The 19,840-nt window shown below is 38.0% G+C and overlaps 1 protein-coding gene across 6 annotated transcripts; it reads right to left on the bottom strand.

Moving 5' to 3' along the window:
- Nucleotides 1-324: 324 nt before the first annotated feature.
- On the bottom strand, nt 325-19,827 carry LOC101171778 (myosin light chain kinase 3). 6 transcript variants are annotated; one of them, XM_011486938.3, is made up of 15 exons: nt 11,797-12,569; nt 9,856-9,915; nt 9,702-9,783; nt 8,972-9,359; nt 8,287-8,513; nt 7,243-7,348; nt 6,628-6,721; nt 6,225-6,334; nt 5,855-5,996; nt 4,982-5,052; nt 4,748-4,876; nt 4,524-4,676; nt 2,288-2,366; nt 1,935-1,989; nt 325-1,716 (listed from the first exon to the last, which is right to left on the bottom strand). In XM_011486938.3, exons 1-14 carry the CDS (start codon nt 12,316-12,318, stop codon nt 1,936-1,938), a joined length of 2,217 nt encoding a protein of 738 aa, XP_011485240.1. In that variant the 5' UTR covers nt 12,319-12,569; the 3' UTR covers nt 325-1,716; nt 1,935. The 6 variants fall into 6 exon arrangements, with proteins under 6 accessions (XP_011485240.1, XP_011485239.1, XP_020566789.1 ...); XM_011486937.3 differs by having other exon boundaries at nt 8,972-9,377; XM_020711130.2 differs by lacking the exons at nt 9,856-9,915; nt 11,797-12,569 and adding an exon at nt 19,663-19,827.
- Between the last annotated feature and the right edge of the window lie 13 nt (nt 19,828-19,840).

Below are 19,840 nucleotides of genomic sequence, written 5' to 3' on the forward strand. Positions count from 1 at the left end.
TTAAAGTTTTAAATAGACCTGGTTAGGATTTAAAAATTCCAACCAAACATAGCAAATTATAAATAGCCTCTGGTAGGAGGGAAATCTATAATTAAAAACTACTTACATGTATCAGCAACTGTCATTAAAAAAAATAAAAATTCCTCTTGCGCAAAAAAAACAACAACTTTTTTTTATCTTGTCTTAAGTGTTTTGTTTACCCAACAGCAGCTGTGTTGGCTCCAGCAGCAGGGATAACACGGGTTCCACAGATGAACTGTAATATTCTACATTTCCCAAAATAAAAATGAAGTTCATCAAGTTACAGAAAAGACAAATGCAAAATCTTTAAGACCATAGTTTTCATTTAATAGGGGTGTGCACAATTCAGAATTACATGCTGAATTTGTTAGCGCTAAGTGAGAATAACTTCCCCATCACTCTATTTTCTAAAAAAAAAACCATTACATTACATTCATCATCAAGGTAAACTACAACCTCACATTTCCACCCCAACATAAGTAGAGTGTGAACCTTCACAGAAGGTGCTTGATAAGAAATCCTAGTTGGGTGAGAATGTCCTCTAAAGTGTCATGGATACAAAGATACAAACATGATATGACTTCCTATTACTAAGATGACCCAAAATACAGCAAATTTAAATATAAAATTTGAATAAACTTTAAAAAAAATGACCATGCAAACCATGCTGATTTTACACAATGCTAACAAGACTCATGCAACACAAATCTGAACAACAGTTTGCTGATAATATGTGTGCTTTGCTGCTGAAGAGTTATTTTCTAGTAAAGCCTGTTTTCTTTTTAAACAATTGCAGGAGAAATGAGGAGAAGCAGCCAAACAAGTCTGTTTACCGCAGCAGGTTAGTCTATTGTTTTTTTGTTTCAATAATAATATAAAGTGCACAAACTATTTTTTCTGACACCAACCACGCAAATTCCATTCTGTCCTCAAACACAATATTTTTTTAAACCTGTCCTTTTTTATTCCAATGAATCATTTATTGTATTACTTGTTTACCTATCTAGTGGAATGCCCAGTGGATCTTCTCATTTACATGACCTGATTTCTTCTGCAGAAAGGGAGCAGGTATGCGCATCCGTAAAGAAAATAAAAACAAAACAACACAGTTTTTTCTTAAAAAAGGATTACATAAGAATAATTAAAGTAAATTATGGAGCAACTTGTGCTGAAGTGAAAGTGATCAAACAAAATGTTCAGTGTATTCCAAAAAAGTGTATTTTAAAGCTTTTATCAGATGGCACCATATATAAAATATCAAGTAACACATCCAATAATAAACCCACTGCAGCACAGCTCTAAAGCTATTTTTTATAACTATCAAAGTGCAACCTGACATTCATAAATATGTAAAGACTGAATGATAACTTTACTAGATTAGCTGATATTACAATCATTCTATCACTTTGTTTTATATCTGCTTCTTGCACGGTAGTTACATCTTTCAGAGATAAGGCACTACAAGTAAAAGACACTGCATGCAGATTAACTGCTAACACCTGAAAAATTGTTTTCCAAGGTTTTTTTTTGGTTGTCTGTGATATGGCAGTGGCAGTTGTCTGTGATGAGTGGAGGTTTGCAGGATGAGGACATTTCAGTCCGTGTTTCAGGTGCACAGACTGGAATTCAGGTGATTTACACAGACAGAAGGGTTGGTCCAAGTGGTCACAGCAGGGGCCGTCACAGCAATGAGCTCTAAAAGGAAACAGAGAGATGGTTTACTCTCCAGGACCATATATGTAACATCTCCTGCCTTCTGCTGCTCTGTGCAAAATTTGAGACGTGCTTCCCCCTTGTGGATAATCAGAAAGCCTGACTCTGCAAGTGAAATTATTGGTATCGTATTCTGATCTGTTTCTAAATGAGTGCAGAAACTTTATTAGAGTAAAAAAAAGTACCACCCAAAGACTCACATTAGCTTTCACTGTGAGGCACACACGATGATCTTCGGGATTTGCACATTGTTTTCTGTAAAAAAAAAAGAAAAATAGAAAATCTTTAAGAAAACAAGGCAAGAACAAAGATATGAGGCTACTTGCATTTTTCCTGCTTATTTTCTTAGCAAAGCACTGCAAAAATGGTATAAAGTCACAGGTTTCAGTATGCTCATGAGAAAAAATGTATTACTATATGCATGGAAATAGTGGAAAATTATATAAAATACTGTGCAAGGTTTTAAGTAGACTTTTTAAAGCAGTTTTTAACAGTCAGGGTGGTCATGAAGAGAATTTTCCAGCTTTTTTTTCGTCCAAATCATGCATTCTACCTTCGTGTGAAGACGATGATGAAGGACAGGATCAGAAAGCCACGGATGCCTTAATGCCTCAGATGCCCCCATCCTCCAGCTGTTCAGAAACAACCACACACACATTTAAAAAATATCACATTTTGTCCTCTTACAAACACTAACCTCCCCACCTTTATTCAGCTTTTATTTTCTACCATTTTTTTTGTCATTTGTGGTTATTTAAAGAGGTGAACCTCAGTTACGTCAGGCATTGAAGTAACACATGGTGCACTGTGATAATGAACTGTATAATCGCAGATTTTCCCATTGCACTTCAGATCCATTAACAAAGTATAAAAATAAATAAAAAAAATTTTTTTCCTGCATCTTTCTAAAATCTGCAATAAAAATCAGTCCCATGTGTATGGTTAATATGTTTTAGTGTAAAAGGCCCTGAATTCAAAGTTATCTTTATTAGTAATCCAATTTAATTCATAGTAACACTTTGAATTAAATGTCCATTGACACTTTAATCAGCAGCTAAAGAAATGTCCTTAAAAAAAGCTCAAATAGTCTCAGATTAGGGGAATCGAAGTCCAAACCTTCGAAGTCCAAACCATTTTGTGTGTATTTAAAAGTCAAATAAAAAATGATTCTTGGCATAAAAAACGTAACTTTGCAACTTTATTTACAATACTGACTGCAAATGAGAACTCGACAGAGTGACTGCGGCGTCACCCTTAAGGCCCGTACACACCGGGACGAATATTCGCCAGGCGTTATTCGCCAGCGTTTTTCGCCACGTTTTTTGTGGTTACACCCAGGCGATTTTCGCAGACGATAAACCGAGCGAACATGCAATTTCAATTCCTGACATTAGATGGCGCTTAATGTAAACAGAAATACTCCTGTACACAAGGTGGCGCTGCGCAACTTTACGCTTCTTAAAGTCGCTTTTCACTCAGAAGAAGAGAGCAAGTATTTACGCGCTTGTCAGAATCATACAAAGAAAACATGAATATTTCAAGCACCAGTAGCTCCAACTGGTGCTTGGTTCGGGGATATTTTAGAATGTCCGTCATTATTTCTTCGCGGCAGTGTAGAAGCTACTTGGCGTCTATCTTCTTCGCTGGTATGTGTGTTCAGCAAGGCAGTTTTGTGTTTGAGCGCCCCCAAGTTGTGTTTTACTGTAACTTCAGAAGCTCCAGACACGTGTGCAAAAGCGCCGTTCTCATTGGTCGAATAGATTTCGACGCGAGGCGTCAAAAAAAAAAAAAACGAACCCGAGGCGTTTTTTTTTTTTTTTGACGCTTTGACGCGTGGCGTTTTTTCGCGTCGGTGTGCACACTCTCATTGGTGCCCTTTGTTTAGTCACGAGGCGTTAAACGTCGGTGAAAATCGCCGGCGAAATTCGTCCCGGTGTGAACGGGCCTTTAGAGAATGATTTGCTTCCGGCTCCAACAAAAGGAAATCAATTTAGTTGCCATTTTATCACACGGCCATGCTGGAGCCAGACGTGGATTGGTCCAAGTCAGTCTGCGTTAAAGTCTCACCAATCAGGAGAGACTTTGATGGAACTCCACACCCCTTCCACTAAAAGCAGGCTCGGGAGAATCTGTCAATCAAACGTTTCAAACGTTGGACCTGGGAGTCATCTAATGGGCCAGTTTCTACTTTACATGATTTACCATAGAAAAAAAATATCATGAAAAAATAGGACATGTTAAAAAATTGATTCTGACAAATATAATGCCTGAGTAATAGCTGTTTATTTCTCAATAGATGTCTAACGGATTTTGGCTTCTTTTAGCCAGCGGGTACTTCCTGGTTGAACCTTGAGGGGGTAGGGGTCACTCAGTCTATTTCTCATGTACAGTCAATGATTTACACATTGGAACAGAATGACCAAACAAGCTAAAAACTGGGAGGAAAACACAAGAGAGAAACTGACCAATGTCTTGGGCATTACAAGTGCCAGATTAGATTAAGTTTTTCCAGTGTTTTTTTTTTTCTGTGCTCAGAGTAAAAGCAAGCCAAAACAGATAAAGGCATGTCTATAAACAAAGCCTAGTTGCTGTGGAGGTGGAAATGTGTTTCCACTGCTTCTTGAATGGGTTGCATGTTCTAAAATTGATTAATAATTTTCTCTTGAAAGGGTTTTTTGGTTGGGGGTGATGTGTGAATGAGGATCAGGAGAGTTCAGGCAGAAGTAAGAAGGGCCAATCCATAGTTGACCATAACTATATGTGAAGGGCGAAAGAGACGCACAAAATACCTTTTATTGATGATTAGAAGTCTTCTTATAAAGTCTTTGGCCTCCTCTGATGTATCCACAAACTCTTCTTCCTCAAAGTTCCACTTACAGGCCAAGATGTTGTTCAGAGTCTCTGTGTCGTTATCACCAAGGAAAGGACACAGACCGCTCAGGCTGAAAAGGCAAAGAATAATAATCAGTAGTGGTTGGTGCAAAAGTACGCATGCAAGTGAGTATTTGCTTACAGCATGTAGGTGATGACCCCAAGGCTCCACATGTCCGTGTTGAATGACACAAAGTCAAAGTTGATGACCTCCGGGGCAAGAAACTCTGGAGTTCCAAAGTTAACGCGCAGCTTCTCTCTAGGTTTGTATCTGAAGGGCGATGTGATTGCAGGTCACTTAGGTGATGTTTAACATTCTTAGAATTACAGTGGTTAGTAAAACTGTCAACAAATTAGACAGAAAGGTTGCACTTACATCCTGGCAAGGCCAAAGTCAATGATCTTTATCTTACTGGTGGCTCTGCTCACACACAGTATGTTTTCTGGCTGCCAAAATCAGCAAAAACAAGCAAAGTGCAAATTATTAGTTTAAACAGTGAGAATTTCAAAAACGGCAACAAAATTTACTTTCTGCTACCAGTTGTTAAATTATTTTAGACAACTGAGGAAAGAATTCCACAGAGTAGATCTTCAATAATGCCCCATGAATCATTACTGAAGGCTTGAGCTGTCAATGTGCATTGGCTGAGTTAAAGTAGTTTTTTTTAACTGTATGCTGCTTTTGTCTCCCAAACACCTCATAAAAAAACCACACCTGTAAAAATAGTGTTTTTGGTGTTTTAAACATGTTTTTGTGGAATTTTTCGGATCATGAAGGACATATACTAAGTAAATTAGGCCTAAAATTGTGTTTCTGAGTATTTCTTCATGCAAATCACAGTGAATCAGGAGCAGAATAAAAGATGCCGTTTGAAAAACAGCTTATTTGTGATGAAGAAAACAAGCTGGGGGGGGGGGGGGGCACAAGCTTCCTGCTTTGCTCACACAGAAGGCTCTCAGCAACGGGGAGGGGAAGGGGGGACGGGGTTACTCTGCATGAACAATGGACTCCTGCCGCTCTGCAGAAACTATGTCCTAGAAAACGACACAGGTTTTGGGATTTTGGTTGAAAAAAGCATATTGATAATTAAAAGACCACTGTAAAACACTTTAGATTTAAAGAGGATCGAAGTGAGACTGAAAATACATCAGCCCTTCACTTTGTGCGAAAAAATAAATTTGAGTGTAGCCTACCCCTGAAGTTGTAACACTTCCCATAAACCTGATCATCATTTTTGTTTTTTGTTACCTTTAGGTCCAGATGCAGTATGGACATTTTGTGCATGTACTGCAGGCCGTCACAGATCTGCCTAATGAAGACCACAGCGTCCAGCTCCATCAAAGTGTAGTTTTCATCAATGATTCTGTCAAACAGCTCTCCTCCACCAACACTATGATGGAAAAACAAGCACATTAAGAATGTTAAAGAAATAAAAGACATTTAAAAACATTTCTATTCAGTTTTGTTTTAATATATAAACATAACTAAAATAACAGGAAATACATTTAAAAAAGATTATCTGGCTGGTGTGAGTACAGCACAATCACTTTAAACTCAATAAACTATTCTTCTAATGAAGAATAAATCTGTACTGAAGGTATAAAGGGGAAGAGCATACTATTCCAGTACAAGGATGATGTCATTCCTTGACTCGTAAGCTGCATAGAGCTGGATCAGGTTGGCATGGTCCAGATTATTCATGACCTGGATCTCATTCTTCACCACCTCCTACCAAAAACACAAGCACAAATAGATGCAGACAAAGAGCGCACAGAGGCACAGCCAATCCAGACAGCTCCATGGACAGGCGTGCGTATACAGAAACGATGAGAAGTGTCAGCTGTTCTCTGCTATCACAGACATATACATATACATCTCCACTTCTAGGCCAAATATTTCTCACCTCACGCTGCCTCTGTTTCATGACCAGCCTGGTGGTGTTCTAGTAACGACTAAAAACCTCCTTCCTTCTATAGTTAGTGGTTTTCATTGCAATACACTCATCGTGACAGCATGTGTACCTTTTCTTTCTGGCTCCTGGCTTTGATGACCTTTGCAGCCAAAGTGAGGCCGGACGAGTTCTCGATACATTTGTGCACCTGGCCAAAGCGCCCCCTAGAGGAACGAAGAAGACATGAGTTGTGCAGCTGTGCGGCAACATTTGCTGACCTGGATTTAGTCAGATATCCCTGCAGTAAATGGGCAGTTTGGAAATAAAATGGCAATAGATTGATATATATTTTCCCATGACAAATCAAAAACCGAACGTCCGTCAAACAGGGACGGCTGAGCAAAGTGTGCTTCCTTATCTGTTATTTCATGACATTTGAGCTGGTATGCAACTTCTCTTTGAAGACAAGGATTAACACTAAGTGATTAGCTACCAACTGGCACAGAGGATACAGTTTCACATGCCTGTCAGTTCCTGAGTAAAAATAACTGCAGTGACTCTGAAGTTATGAAACATCGAGGAGGGGAGAAGAAAGAAGGAGGGTCATATGGGGAAAATGTGATTAGGTTTTTAATCGAAATTTGAGAACAGGCTTCTTGATGATCATCTGTATATCAACATGTCATCAACAGCTTTGATTTGCTTTGCATTTTTATGAATATTTGACAAGGAAGGCAGTACTCACCCGCCCAGGACCTCCTGCCAGTTGATGGTGTAGAAGTTCCTGATCTGGTTGGGTTTGGCAGAAACCATGCGGTGATTAAAAGGAGCAGATGGAGGAGGCCCGGATTCTGAGGACAGATGTGGAGGCAAAAGTGAGGGGAGGGATCTGTTGCAAGAATAATTTTGAGGAATGTGATAACACATAAGCAGCAGTGAGGACTTCAATGGAGGAGGATCTCCTTAAGTTAGCACCTTCAACCTTTTAAAAGAGGTGTTGCCATAATTTGACTTTTCGGCATTCAGAATAATTAACTAGTGACCTTTTTTGATCTTTGATTATTAACAAATTGAAACAATTCCTGTCTCCTGTCTCCTGTCTCTCAAATTAATAGACTGCAAGAGTCTATTAATTTGATCCCTTCTTTTGTGTCTCCGACACAGGCGGTCATTTAATTAATTGGTTAAAACTGTAATGTTGCATCATGTTATCCTGCATTGATCTTTTTGTTGGGATTCATGCTTCCTCTCATTACTTATGGTTTTCTTACGAGGACAAGTTTGAAATTTGGTATTTTAATATTTCTTCCTCTCCTGTGTTTTTCAATAACCAAAAATTACAGCAAACCTACACTATGTGTTAAATTAGGTCTTTTTAAATTATATTTAAATGTGTTTTTGAAACAGGGCCAGTACGTTCTGCTGTATTTTTATTTATTTATTTATTAATTTTTTTTATTTTGTCGGTCTGCAACAGTAAATCTGTTAAAATTGCCAACTTCAATAATTTAACATTTATCTAGTGTGCCGCGTTTGTTTCTGCCTATAATTAGAAATAAATATATTTTTAATCCATTGATGCCTATTAATGTAAATATGCATCACACCACTTTGGCTTTAAAATCATCTAAAAATTGTTTTTTTTTCCATAACTTTAAATGAATTTAGACAAAATAATCCTTACAAACTCTTGAATATTTAACCCCTGGATGAAATCCCTCCATAAAACAGAAGTTTAAGGGGCTTTAAATAAAAAATGTACCACAGGCCTAAAAAAAAAGTGATTTACCTATAAAGAAGCGCTCAGCATCAGCGTCTTCGTCATCCTTTTCTGGTTCCTGTTCCGTCTTCTCACCCTCCAGTTTGTCTTTAAGGCTAAACTGCAGCTCAACTCCATCTGCTTTGAAGACAGCCCAGTCCTCAGACCCATTCCTCTGCTCCTCTTCCTCCTCCTGGGTCTCAATCATTTGGTCCCCTTCAGTCTCTGTGGTTGATGTTGCGTCCTTGTTGCTGTCACTGTGGGTAAGGGATCACAGATTTTAGTTGTTGTCACCAGTTTACCATATATGCATTCTTAAAGCAAAAAAAAAAAAAATGATACAAGAACAGGGTCTGATAAATAACTTCTGAATTGTTCAAGATACTTTCTGTCCATCAAACAAACGTGCACTTTTAGATCCTCTATATGTAAATGCATTTCTACTTTTTTAATTTTTTTTTACTTTTTTAGTATTTAAAGACAATAAATGGATACTAAAATGCTAAAAAAATAATAATAATAATAAGTCCAGAGAGTTAAAATATTATTTGAATATCAGAAGGTTTGAAGAATTATTATATTTCCAGTATGATTTACTACAAAATTAATAATTTGCTGCAGTCTATGAAAAACAACTCAAATCTATCATGAGTGAATTAAAATAATTGACTGTTTATGGTTGATTCTTATAGCCTTTAAAAATACACACACATACCTAATTTTCTCCACTTCTTCTTCATGTTCTTTGTAAGGAAAATCCTCTGGAACTTCTTTAGCAGCCGAATCATTCCTTTCCTCTGTCTCCTCCTTGAATTTGTGTTTGTCTTCTTCTGTACTGATCTTCTCATCTTCCACACTGAGCGTGGCTTCTCCTTCTATTCCTGCTGCTTCTTCTTCGTGGTCTCTTTCCGTGGCCTCCTCCTCAGTCAAAGCTACAGAGTCCTCTAGTTTTTCAGTGAAAACGTCAGGAACTTGATCTTCGGGAAGCATTCCAGCCTCCAGATCTGGAGGAACGACCAAGACGTTTGACTTCTCCGCATTCTCCTTGTTGAGTTTCAGGACCTCTTCAAGAAGAAGAGCTTGTTTCTTTAGGGAGATGTTGTCTACAAGAAGTGCAAAAACTATAAGGATTTACATAGTTAGCCTGCAGTTAACCTGTAACATTCCATAACATAGCGTTCTCCCTCCATGCCTAACAAAAAAGTAAAAGTCAGTTCCTGGATTTAAGACTGAAAGATAATCATCTATTAAGGTTTTACAGTGATAAATAAGTTTCAGCAAAATAAATCAGTAAAATCAGCTTTCACTCTATTTCTGTGGCTTTTAATCTTTTTTGATTTTAGCTTTGGACAGCATAAATAAATGTTTTGACTGCAGGTGGCCCAAAAACCACAGCAATTTCTCCATGTTTGTGTGTAGAGGTGCTGTCATGCTGATTCTAGTACCTGCTACGTCTGGAGTTTTCGACTTCTTTTGCATTTTTTTCTGGCCCAGATCCGTTCCATCTTTTCCTTTGTGGTCTTTCGACTGTCAAGACAACATCAAGACAATAAGTCCAACAGTTTTTCTGAAAAAATGTTGGAGAAAAACTGCTTTCACCTGAAGTTTTTCATCCACCATCCCCTGCCCTATATCCCCTTTTCCTTTCTGCATCATTTCCTTCAAAATGACATGTTTTATCAGTAAAACTAATACAAGAACACTCACATAAGAGATGCTGGAGCTCACAAATTTAAGATGTTAAAGTTTGATCCATCGATTTTTTTTCCTTGTAGAACAGTTTGACACAAATTCTGATCACACTTGGATGAGTGTTGAAATAAAGGCTTAATGAAAATTGCCAATTAGTTTAATGCAAACAAAAGGGTAACAAAAGGTAAATCACAAATTTAATTCATATAAACAGAGTTCCAAAAAAGGGAACATCCTAGAAAATATTGATCAAATAGAAAAGATTTTTCAAAATGTTAAAAACTTTAAAAGAAAATCTCCCAGCGTCTGTCATGACATGTCGTTTCTTTTTTCCGAGCTAATGGATAGATGGCAACAGAACAGTGAATTTATAGCTTATCACTCGTCCCACTCAGCAGTGGAATGCAATGCTGACCCTGAGTGGAAAATGTTACCAGTAACTGACGATGATGTTCAAATGTCTCAACAGAGGTCGAAAATACAGGCGTTGCTCATAAAGTTTGCAAAACTGAATTTGAGGAGCTGCATCTTGGACTCTGAAAGCTGTTGTGACGGAAACAGGAGATATTTCAAGTGCAGAATTTCCCATGATGCAGCAGTACAGTTCTAGCCACAGGTCAAAGGATCGGGGAGTGCGTCCAGAGGTCTTGCATCTACATGTTAAATATCTCACACCTTAGAGGTGGAAAAAAAAGGAGCAACCAGCTGATGCGCTCTCTGACGACAACAGAAATTCCCTGAAACACGAGCCAGGAAGGCATCGCACATGGTGATTGGTCATAAATCATTTGGAAGACAGTCCAGGCTAAAGGTTTTATCGTGTACATCTTATTAAGGTACTGCTTTTTAATAGCATGCTGATTGGTTTCTGCTCTGCTTGTTTGTCTTGATCACAGAGACTCTCGCAGACATGCAGGCGGAGGGAGTGTTATGATGCAACCTCTGTCCCTGCTGCCAACCAGCATTTAGTGAACCTTTAATGGAGATGTCCTGATCTGGATGATAATGATAGAGATATTAATCTGTGGATGGAGGGCTTCTTTTGTATAAATCACAGTGACTTCAGTGAGAACAGGCTGTACTTTCACTTATTGTCTTTTCTGAAAAGGAAGAAGCAGTGTAAAATAAAAATGATTTATTCCAAATAAATCATTTCATGAAATCCCTTTGAAAACATTATCATCAAAACTTCAGGGCTCCGCAAACGTCCGACTTTAAAGCTTGAGTGGGGCTTTTCTGGACTAGGAATATGAAATCGTTTTCCTCGGAATCCACTGAGACACTGGGAAAAACGTAAGACTAGTAGTGTTTGTAGATGATCTTTGAAATGTGAGAAAGAGACATCAACACAGATTTAAAGAAAAGAACCAGCAGGACAGACTGCTTGAGTTTCACCTCTCCTGGGTAATGCCAGGATTCCTGTATCCAGCCAAGGAGGCCACATTGCATCCAGTGCAGGAAAAAGTTTCAAACGTGAGTTGAGTGGGGACTTTGCCATAAGTTATATTTATCGTAAAGTGTCTGCTTGCTTGATTATAATGTTCTTACTTTTTTTTTAGCTTGAACACCCCACAGCCCTGCCTCATATTGAGGCATGGACACACAGAAAAGAAATCCTGCTAAAGTTTAAAATGTCAAAAAATAGCTTGGAAACTGTGCAACACTGACAAAAACAGGAAAATATTTTCTCTATGATGGATGAGGAGTAGGTAATACTTTGGATGCTCCCAGGTCCAAAGCAAATCAGACAGAAACTTTGTCCTATTTTCATAAATTCTAGCTCGTGAGTCAAACCAATATAGAGTAATTGAAATCAAAGTTTGAAGTGTTTTTTTCCTCTTGTCTTACCTTGTCGAGCTTTCTACTTATTGTATCTGCAGATTTCTTCTTAACGGCTAGCCTTCCTTTATTGTCCTTGGGTTTGGAGCCCTTCCGAGCTGCTGGGCCTTTGAACATCATCTCCATAACCTTTGAACGCTTCACCGTCTCCCCGATGAAGCTGATGACCTGCTGCATGCTGAGGACCAGCTTTTCCATTCCTTCCAGCTTCTGAGACTGCTGTTCAGACCTCTGGTTCACCACTGAAATAATGGTGCTCATCTCCTTGCAGATCTCCTTCACCTCTCTCCCTATCTGGGTCTGGTTCATAACTTTGGGTGATACGTGAATCTCTTCTTTGTCAACCTTAAGATTCTCCATATCCTGTTCAATGTCGTCAATATCGTGTGACATCCCATCGAGTCGGTTCAGGACCTTTTCTTGAATATTCATGAGCTTGTCCATTTTGCTGCTCAGAGACTCGATGTGGTTTTGCATGAGGTCAAAGCCAGCTCTGCTGCTGTCCCCTGAACTCACAGCTATAACACTCATGGCTTCTGAATATGCAAAACTCAGATTAAGACATCAAATGTGTTCAGAGAAAACCACAGATAACGTCTGTGAGAGGAAAACGTTTTCAAAAACCCCAAGAAGGAAGTATTCCAGATCAAAAGGAGCACATCAAATAATCATCACCCGCATCAAGAAATTAATTTAATCCTTAAAACCGTCAACCTGACATAAACCGCAATAAAGTCGACCTTCTGCTCCTGTGCTCCAGATAGAGAATTAAGAATAGAGTGGGTCGGTGTACCTAAATGTAAATAGTGAGCCCACGTCAGCAGGGTTCAAGTGTTCGGGGTGGGAAGTTGGCGCAGCTCAGCCTATGAGAAACTCGAGAGGCTTGGAGCGCTGAGCCCACCTCTGTGACTTTTTTGTGAGGTGTCAAAATAATCACTGTCCACCGTGCTTCTTCTGTGTGTGAGGCAGCAAGGACAGGGCTTAAGAATTTTACAAATTCACTCGACATTATCATAGGAATAAGATGGTCCACACTTTAGAGTGAGGTGCTCAGGAAGAAACCTCAACAAAGGGGCATCAATTGAGATTTGAAAATGAACTGGGATTCCAGTTTTATCACTTTTAGTTGCACTGGCATCTCAATGCTGAAGAAAGTTCTAAAAAAAAACAATACATTAGTTTTCAGTGAACCCAATAATGAATAAAAGTCATGATGGAAAGCAAAGTGTTTTATATTACCAAAGCCTACAATGTCCAGCCTGTATCCCGGGCAAATGTGACGATCAGAGGAGCTCCTGGCTAAGATACCCTACTGTAGGATGATTGGCCTGTGCGCCAAAAGAAGAGACACAGTGGATTTATGTGGTACTTACTCACTGACAAACTATGGCCTGGTAACCCACCTCAAGAAAATCTGGGATCTGTTTCCATTGAGATTGTGTAACTCTGTGATCCTTTCTAAAGCAGCTCTGATCTTGAGTGGCCGAGTTTGCTTGAACAAAAGTGTTGCGAGAAAAACAGAAATGTAAATATATCTCAGGAACTTGATCGTCACAAACATCCCAAACTTATTTAGCCTCCATAAATTCAGCTGTGTTTACCCATAAACTATGTCAGACAGCAGCAGTGTGAGTTCTTGGTGGGTCATTGCACCTAGCCAAAGTCCCCACACGGCGGTGACTCAGGCTGAATTCTAGCCAGTTTAAATTTACTGTTTGAAGCTGCAGAATTAGAATTGAGTCCCTCTTTTTGTGTGTTCTCCACTTTCGGACGTTACATAAGTTTTATGGTGGAGCTGACTCCCACAGGGCAAAAACCAGCCACCATCACTCAGCAGGCATGCGCTCACACCTGCGTTTGGATGCCAGGCGACGTGTCTCATTTGCAGAGTGTTTTGGCAGTTTGCCTGGCGTAGGCAGTCATAATGCCAGGGTGTTCATGTAATAAACAAAACAGATTTTTCCACAACAGCAACAAGAAAATCGAGGTCGTTTGGACTAAAATTCTTTAAAAAAAAACAAAACAAAGGTGATAAAACATGCATGAATTCAACAAATGAGGCACAGATTCCAAACTTTGGTGCAGTTTCTGCATCTTTTCCTTGAGACAAACCTCAAAGGGGATATAAACAGCTGTGAGGTTACGACATAAAATAAATATCAAGTTAGTCTCTATTAAACTTATTGGGGAAACTGGAGCCAAAGAGTGTCATGGAACCACAGCCCATGATCAAACTCATATCTCACCTTCTCTGCCAATGGCGAATATGTGAGCACACTCAGTGGGAGCTGCGAAATGTCTGCACAGTCTTTAGGGACATGAAATAATGTTGTTTAGTTAATGTGACATGTAAATGATCGGGGTATTTAGGGACAGAGTTAGGTGATTAAGGTACTCAAAAACCCTGCAAACATAAACAAACTGATAATAATTTTGCGTTATGTTGGCATTAATAGATTTGAATGAAACAGTTCATTTCTTTTCTTAATTGAACTAAAAAATGAATCTTGCTTTCTCTATGATCTGTATCTACTGGGCGACTTTATTTTTGCTACATTCCTTTTAATTCATGAGCCACATATATGCATCTCAACAAATTGAAATATCCTCTTGTAGGGCACTAATTGTCCTCAAGTATTTAGCTTTTCCAGTCTCAACTGTAAATAATTGGAAGGCATTTAAAAACTTTCCTCACAATTCCAAAGAGATTTAGAGTTTTTTCTTATTAACCCACAAACAGGGTCATTACTACGGTGGCCCTGAAGTGCAAATCACGCCAATAAATCACTCAAATGCAAAAACAGTAGTAACCCTAAAAGTGCAGAAGAAACTTGTTCTTGGGTTCTCAAGTTAACAATGAAAATTTAAAAGTTAAACAAATAATAAAGAAAAGTAACATTACATGGGGCGGCCGTGGTGCAGCAGTAGGGCAGTCGACCCATGATTGTAAGATTGCAGGTTCGATTCCCGCCTTCCACGCCCATGAGTTGAAGTGTCCCTGGGCAAGACACTGAACCCCACCTTGCCTCTGGTGGTTGGCGGGCGCCTGTGTTTGGCAGCGGAGCAGCCAACAGTGTGTGACTGGGTGAATGGGTCTGTGACTGTAAAAGCGCTTTGTCCTTGTAGGTAGAAAAGCGCTATACAAGTATATGCCATTTACATTATAGATACTGACACAATATTACAGAAACCAAAAGACAATTCTAAAAAATGAAACAAAATAAAAATGAAATGTTTCAAAAAGCTAAAGAAATTTCCAGAAATCAAAATGAAATGCTAAAAAATGAAAATCTCTTGGAAAAGGTAGGAATTGAGGGACATCGCTGGTTTCCATTTATATATATATATGCATTTTGGAAAACAAAACTTATTTCTAGAAATCAAAGTGAAATAGCACAATATGAAACAGAAAAAGGTAGGCACTGTGGGACGTCGCTGATTGGTTGATGACGTTTGTCCGTCAATTCAACCAAAAGTTATTTGTCATGAAGCAATACTGGCTTCAATATGCACCTCCAGTCAGCGATGTCCCATAATCTGTGTTTACCAGTTACTAATTGGGTTTGGTTTTTTAGCATTTCATTTTAATTTGTGGAAGTTACTTTTATTTTCCAAAAAGCTACATTTTACTTTTGTATAATTTTTTTGTCTTTTGGTTTCTAAAACTTGTTTTGATTTCTAAATTTTAATGTTTTTGTGTTATTTATTTTGCTTTTGTAATTGCTGTTGTGATATTTAATGTGTTTTTGCATTAAGTGATTTTTTTATGAGATTTGCACTGGCAAATTGTTTTTATTTTATTTTATTGTGATTTGCTAAAGAATGAATCAGCCTTGCATAGCAAGCACAGAAAACTGTGCAACACTTTAGAAGATCTGAGAATAAGGATGTACTGACATTTTTTCATAAAAATTGATCAAAACTAAGCTTGACATTTTCTAGCGGATGTGGTCAAATCTGCTGACATGCTCTTCTCTCCATTTTTGTAATTTCTTTTTCTCAGAAGTGTTTGGATGCAGCACTCTGTGAACATCCGGCTCTTTTATCGATGCCTTTTGTGTCTTACCCTCCAGGATCTTCATAGTCTTCCCCACTTTTGTGAGACCGACTGATTCAATCTGACAGACCAGTCTGTGGTTTACAAAATCTTTGCAACTGTTATAAATTGATTGAAACTGACTAATGCTTGATGCCCAACATTAAACTTTTAACAAAATGTTTTGTTTTTTTAGGATATTTTTATTTTTGGTTCTCATTAAGCCTGACTTAAAAATCATCCAAAATACAAAATAAACAAAATATGGTAGTTTTTGTTTATTCAAAAGTCAAAAAAAAAATCTTTGATTAAAAAAACAATTTTTAAACATGCACCTTCACACTTAAATTTAAAAAAAAGGTTTAGTGAATTAACGATAAATTAAGGAAAACGAAAAGATTTCAGGTCAAGACACATCTGATGTGAACAGGAGCTGATCACAGTAGAATTTGTGTGTTTTAACAGTATAGAAACAGAGGTTCTATTCTGCAATGGCCAAGTTAGGCCATTTGTCTGGCAGTGAGACAAGGCTTGCTGTTAAAATTGGAGCGCTGCCTCTCTGACAGAGGACACAATGTCCTGAGGATCACGGGGTACATGTGCTGTGTGACTACTGTCCAGACACCTCTGCCGTCTCTTCTCACATATTCCCCCGCCTGCCAGCTTGGGCTTCACTTTCTCTTGGAAACTACTAGGCTTAAGTGTGCGCAGCAGCCGTGAAACTGAACTCCTGCAGTTAATGTCTTAGAAGCCTCTCCTGTTCTTTGCCCGGCCTCTCAGCTTCTTCCTCGGCATGCCACTGTGGTTTGTGGCAACACTTTGAAAAACCTCTTGGTTTTGTAAATATAATGTGATGAAACCTCATTACACGACAATTTTCCATAAAACCTAAGCAATGTTGCAATGTATGTTTACTACTGTCAGATTTTATTGATGAAACTGAAATAGCTTCAGAGATCTTAATGAGACAAATATCAAGTTATCTGTAAATACAGAATGAAGAAAGTTGTTTCTCAGTTATACTTTTAGAAAATACTTTATGATGCATAAAGTTTCTCAGAATTCAAGAGTTTAGGAATATAGTCTGACAGACTGCTCTGAAACAAAGGCCCTTCTAAAGTGTTGGTGTTTGGACTTATGAATAAAGGATTTAAAGTTTGATTTTTATTGGATTATGGGTCACAAAAGAGATACTTTTATCCTGGTTTTATTTTGAAAAATGCAATCTTCTATCAGAGAATTATTTCCTCTAGAATTTGCCAATTAAGACCTTTGGATTTCAACGTCCAAGGAAATAATGTGGAAAAATTAGAACTTTCAAAACTTGCAATCTTCAGTCATTCTAATCCTCTTCAGTCATTTTACCTAGTTTTGACTGTTTGCATTATTGCATTTTTTAACATTATGAATTCAGTCAGCTCCTTCTTAAAGCTTTTACTGTATTTCCTCAAATAAAACTAATTTCTGATCAGCTTGTGTTTTTTTTTACAGTACTGAGTCAAGCCACGGAGCTTCGAAGGAAGATTTGCCAGACTATTATAACCAGTATGAACATGCAAGAGGTGCATTACGTTGAAGATACCATGGAGGGCGTTAAAGTCAGTGACAGAATGCAAAGAAAGCTTAGTCACATACTTGCAGAGCCCCCACAGTGAATGTCAGTGTGGATCTCCTAAATGCCAAGAAAGGAATGGAAAGAAGAGAGGGAGAGCACTCCAGTGACTCTCTGAGGTACACAACAGCGACCACAAAGGTGTTTATTTATAATCAGTGATGTACACAAATCACTGCATTCATCCGGACGCAATGCGGGTAAAAATAAATGCATTTTGAACATCGGGAGTGGCAAATCTTTGATGTAAAGAAATACACAATGCATTGTTAAAATTACATGAACAGTGGTAATGTCTGAGGTATAAAAGCATGCTGACCTTCAAAGGTGTGAGGAATGTTGACAGGGCAGTGATGTAACAATTGTTCCTGCACGCTCGTGAAAAGACCACAACTGTCCACCAGATGGAGATGGAAGACACAACAATGGGGCTCTGAGTGTTCAAGTCTTCCACCAGGGTTCACTGTTTCTGCAGGTTAAAGCTAACTCCTACACGCATCAACTGTTTGTTTTAACGTAGTATTCTTACCAACAAACCTGCATCACAAATTGCAGTTAACACAAAAAATCCACTTCTATGCTGAAAGCATAAAGTTTTACTTTATCTGGTTTGATCAAAATAACCAAACAGACAGAAGAATTGACTCAATGACCATCTTACTGATGCCTCCAATGAAAATGTACATTAAGAGCTGTTAATTGTGTTTGACAGCTGAAATAATAGGAGATAATCTTAGGTATAAACCTATGCCACTTTGTAGTGCCTACTGTTCAACATTTACATAACTCAATACACTGCAATCATAGTATTAATAAAACATCTAAAATGTGGAGCATCATAAATTTTATTGCTGATGTTTATTGTTGGTTTCCAATCATGTTTTTTCTTTCCCTTTCTGAAAAGGTCTTTATTATTGCCAGATCACCGTTAAAAATAAAATAAATATTGTAATTAATCTGTCTAGCCTTGATCAGTATCAGAATCAGAAATACTTTATTGATCCCACACGTGGGAAATTTATTTGTCACCATAGCAACTGACAGCAGAGGGAAAAAAGACTTAAAATGATATTTAAAAAAAACAAGAACAAAGAAAATGTAGCATAAATGCAAACATCAAGGTAGTATCATTTAAAAAGCTTTTGACAGAACAGTGCAGGTAAAAGATGTGCAAAAGAAATGTGCAAAATGGAAAAAAACTAAATAAATAGATAATAAAAAATATGCAAAGGTTATCTTTTGCATTGTGAGTTGTTGTACAGGGTTGTGTTGATAAAGAAAAGGTTAAATAAAATACAGAACTAACTACCAAAATTCGTCTTAAAGCCAACACGCACCATAGATGACAAAAGACAAGAGTATGTTTGTTTTTGTTTTTTTTCCTGTTTTATTTTTAACCGATTTATTGTTGTATGTTTCTGCTTTAACCTCATGTAACTTTAACATCAGTCTGTCATAAATCTGAAACAGTTTTCCTCCTTTTGTCCGTCGTGCATCCTTTTATCAAAACAGATTTTGAATAAAGGTCTAAATGATCCGTTTCTTCTGTTTCTGTTTTTTGTAATTTCACATTTTCTATTTTAATTGAGACTTTCAGAACCAGAATCAGAGAATCAGAGATACTTTATTGATCCCACACGTGGGAAATTTGTTTGTCACCATAGCAACTGACAGCAGAGGGAAAAAAGACTTAGAATTAAGTAAAAAAAAGCAAGAACAAGAAAATGTAGCATAAATACAGACATTCTTTTTAAAATCAAGATTATCCTTTTCGCAGATTTAATAATAAGCTGTTTTTATGTGTTGACAGAAGCTTCAGTTATTCCTGCCAACAAGAAAAAAAACCACACACAATGCATTAAAAAAAGAAAAAAGATCCACTCGTCTTAATCTAACAACATGTCTTTGTAACATAGACCCGACAGAGTACAACGGGCATATCAAGAAGATAACTCATGTGGTGCAAACCTTAAGTAATACAGGAATGAGCCAAAAATGTCTTCCTGTAACCTGCTTGTGCAGGACAGCCTCACCACTGATTACATCCTGGAGGTGGCTCAAAGAGTTCTGTGAAGAATCATTCAAGAACGCCGGTACTCAACAGACAAATCTGCCGTCTTCAAAGAAAACATTTTCTTTAGCTCATCAACAGGAAAAAGGAAAAATCTCAAAGGAAGCATTGCTGCTTGATTTACATTCTGTTGAATCTAAAAAGTGCTATAAATACCTGAATGGCAGATGCTCCTTGCTTCCTCCTGGAGAAGAGTAAAGTGCACAGCCTGTTCCAGACAAAGGAAACAACCAGACACATGGTGCTGACAAGCCAAGTGTCTGCCACTGTCACAAAACTCCCTTCAGCTTTCACTTTACTCCCCATCCTTCCCCGCTGGCTTTGCTTTGAGGAA

Source organism: Oryzias latipes, chromosome 17 (genome assembly GCF_002234675.1).
Source record: "Oryzias latipes chromosome 17, ASM223467v1".
NCBI lineage: Eukaryota > Metazoa > Chordata > Actinopteri > Beloniformes > Adrianichthyidae > Oryzias > Oryzias latipes.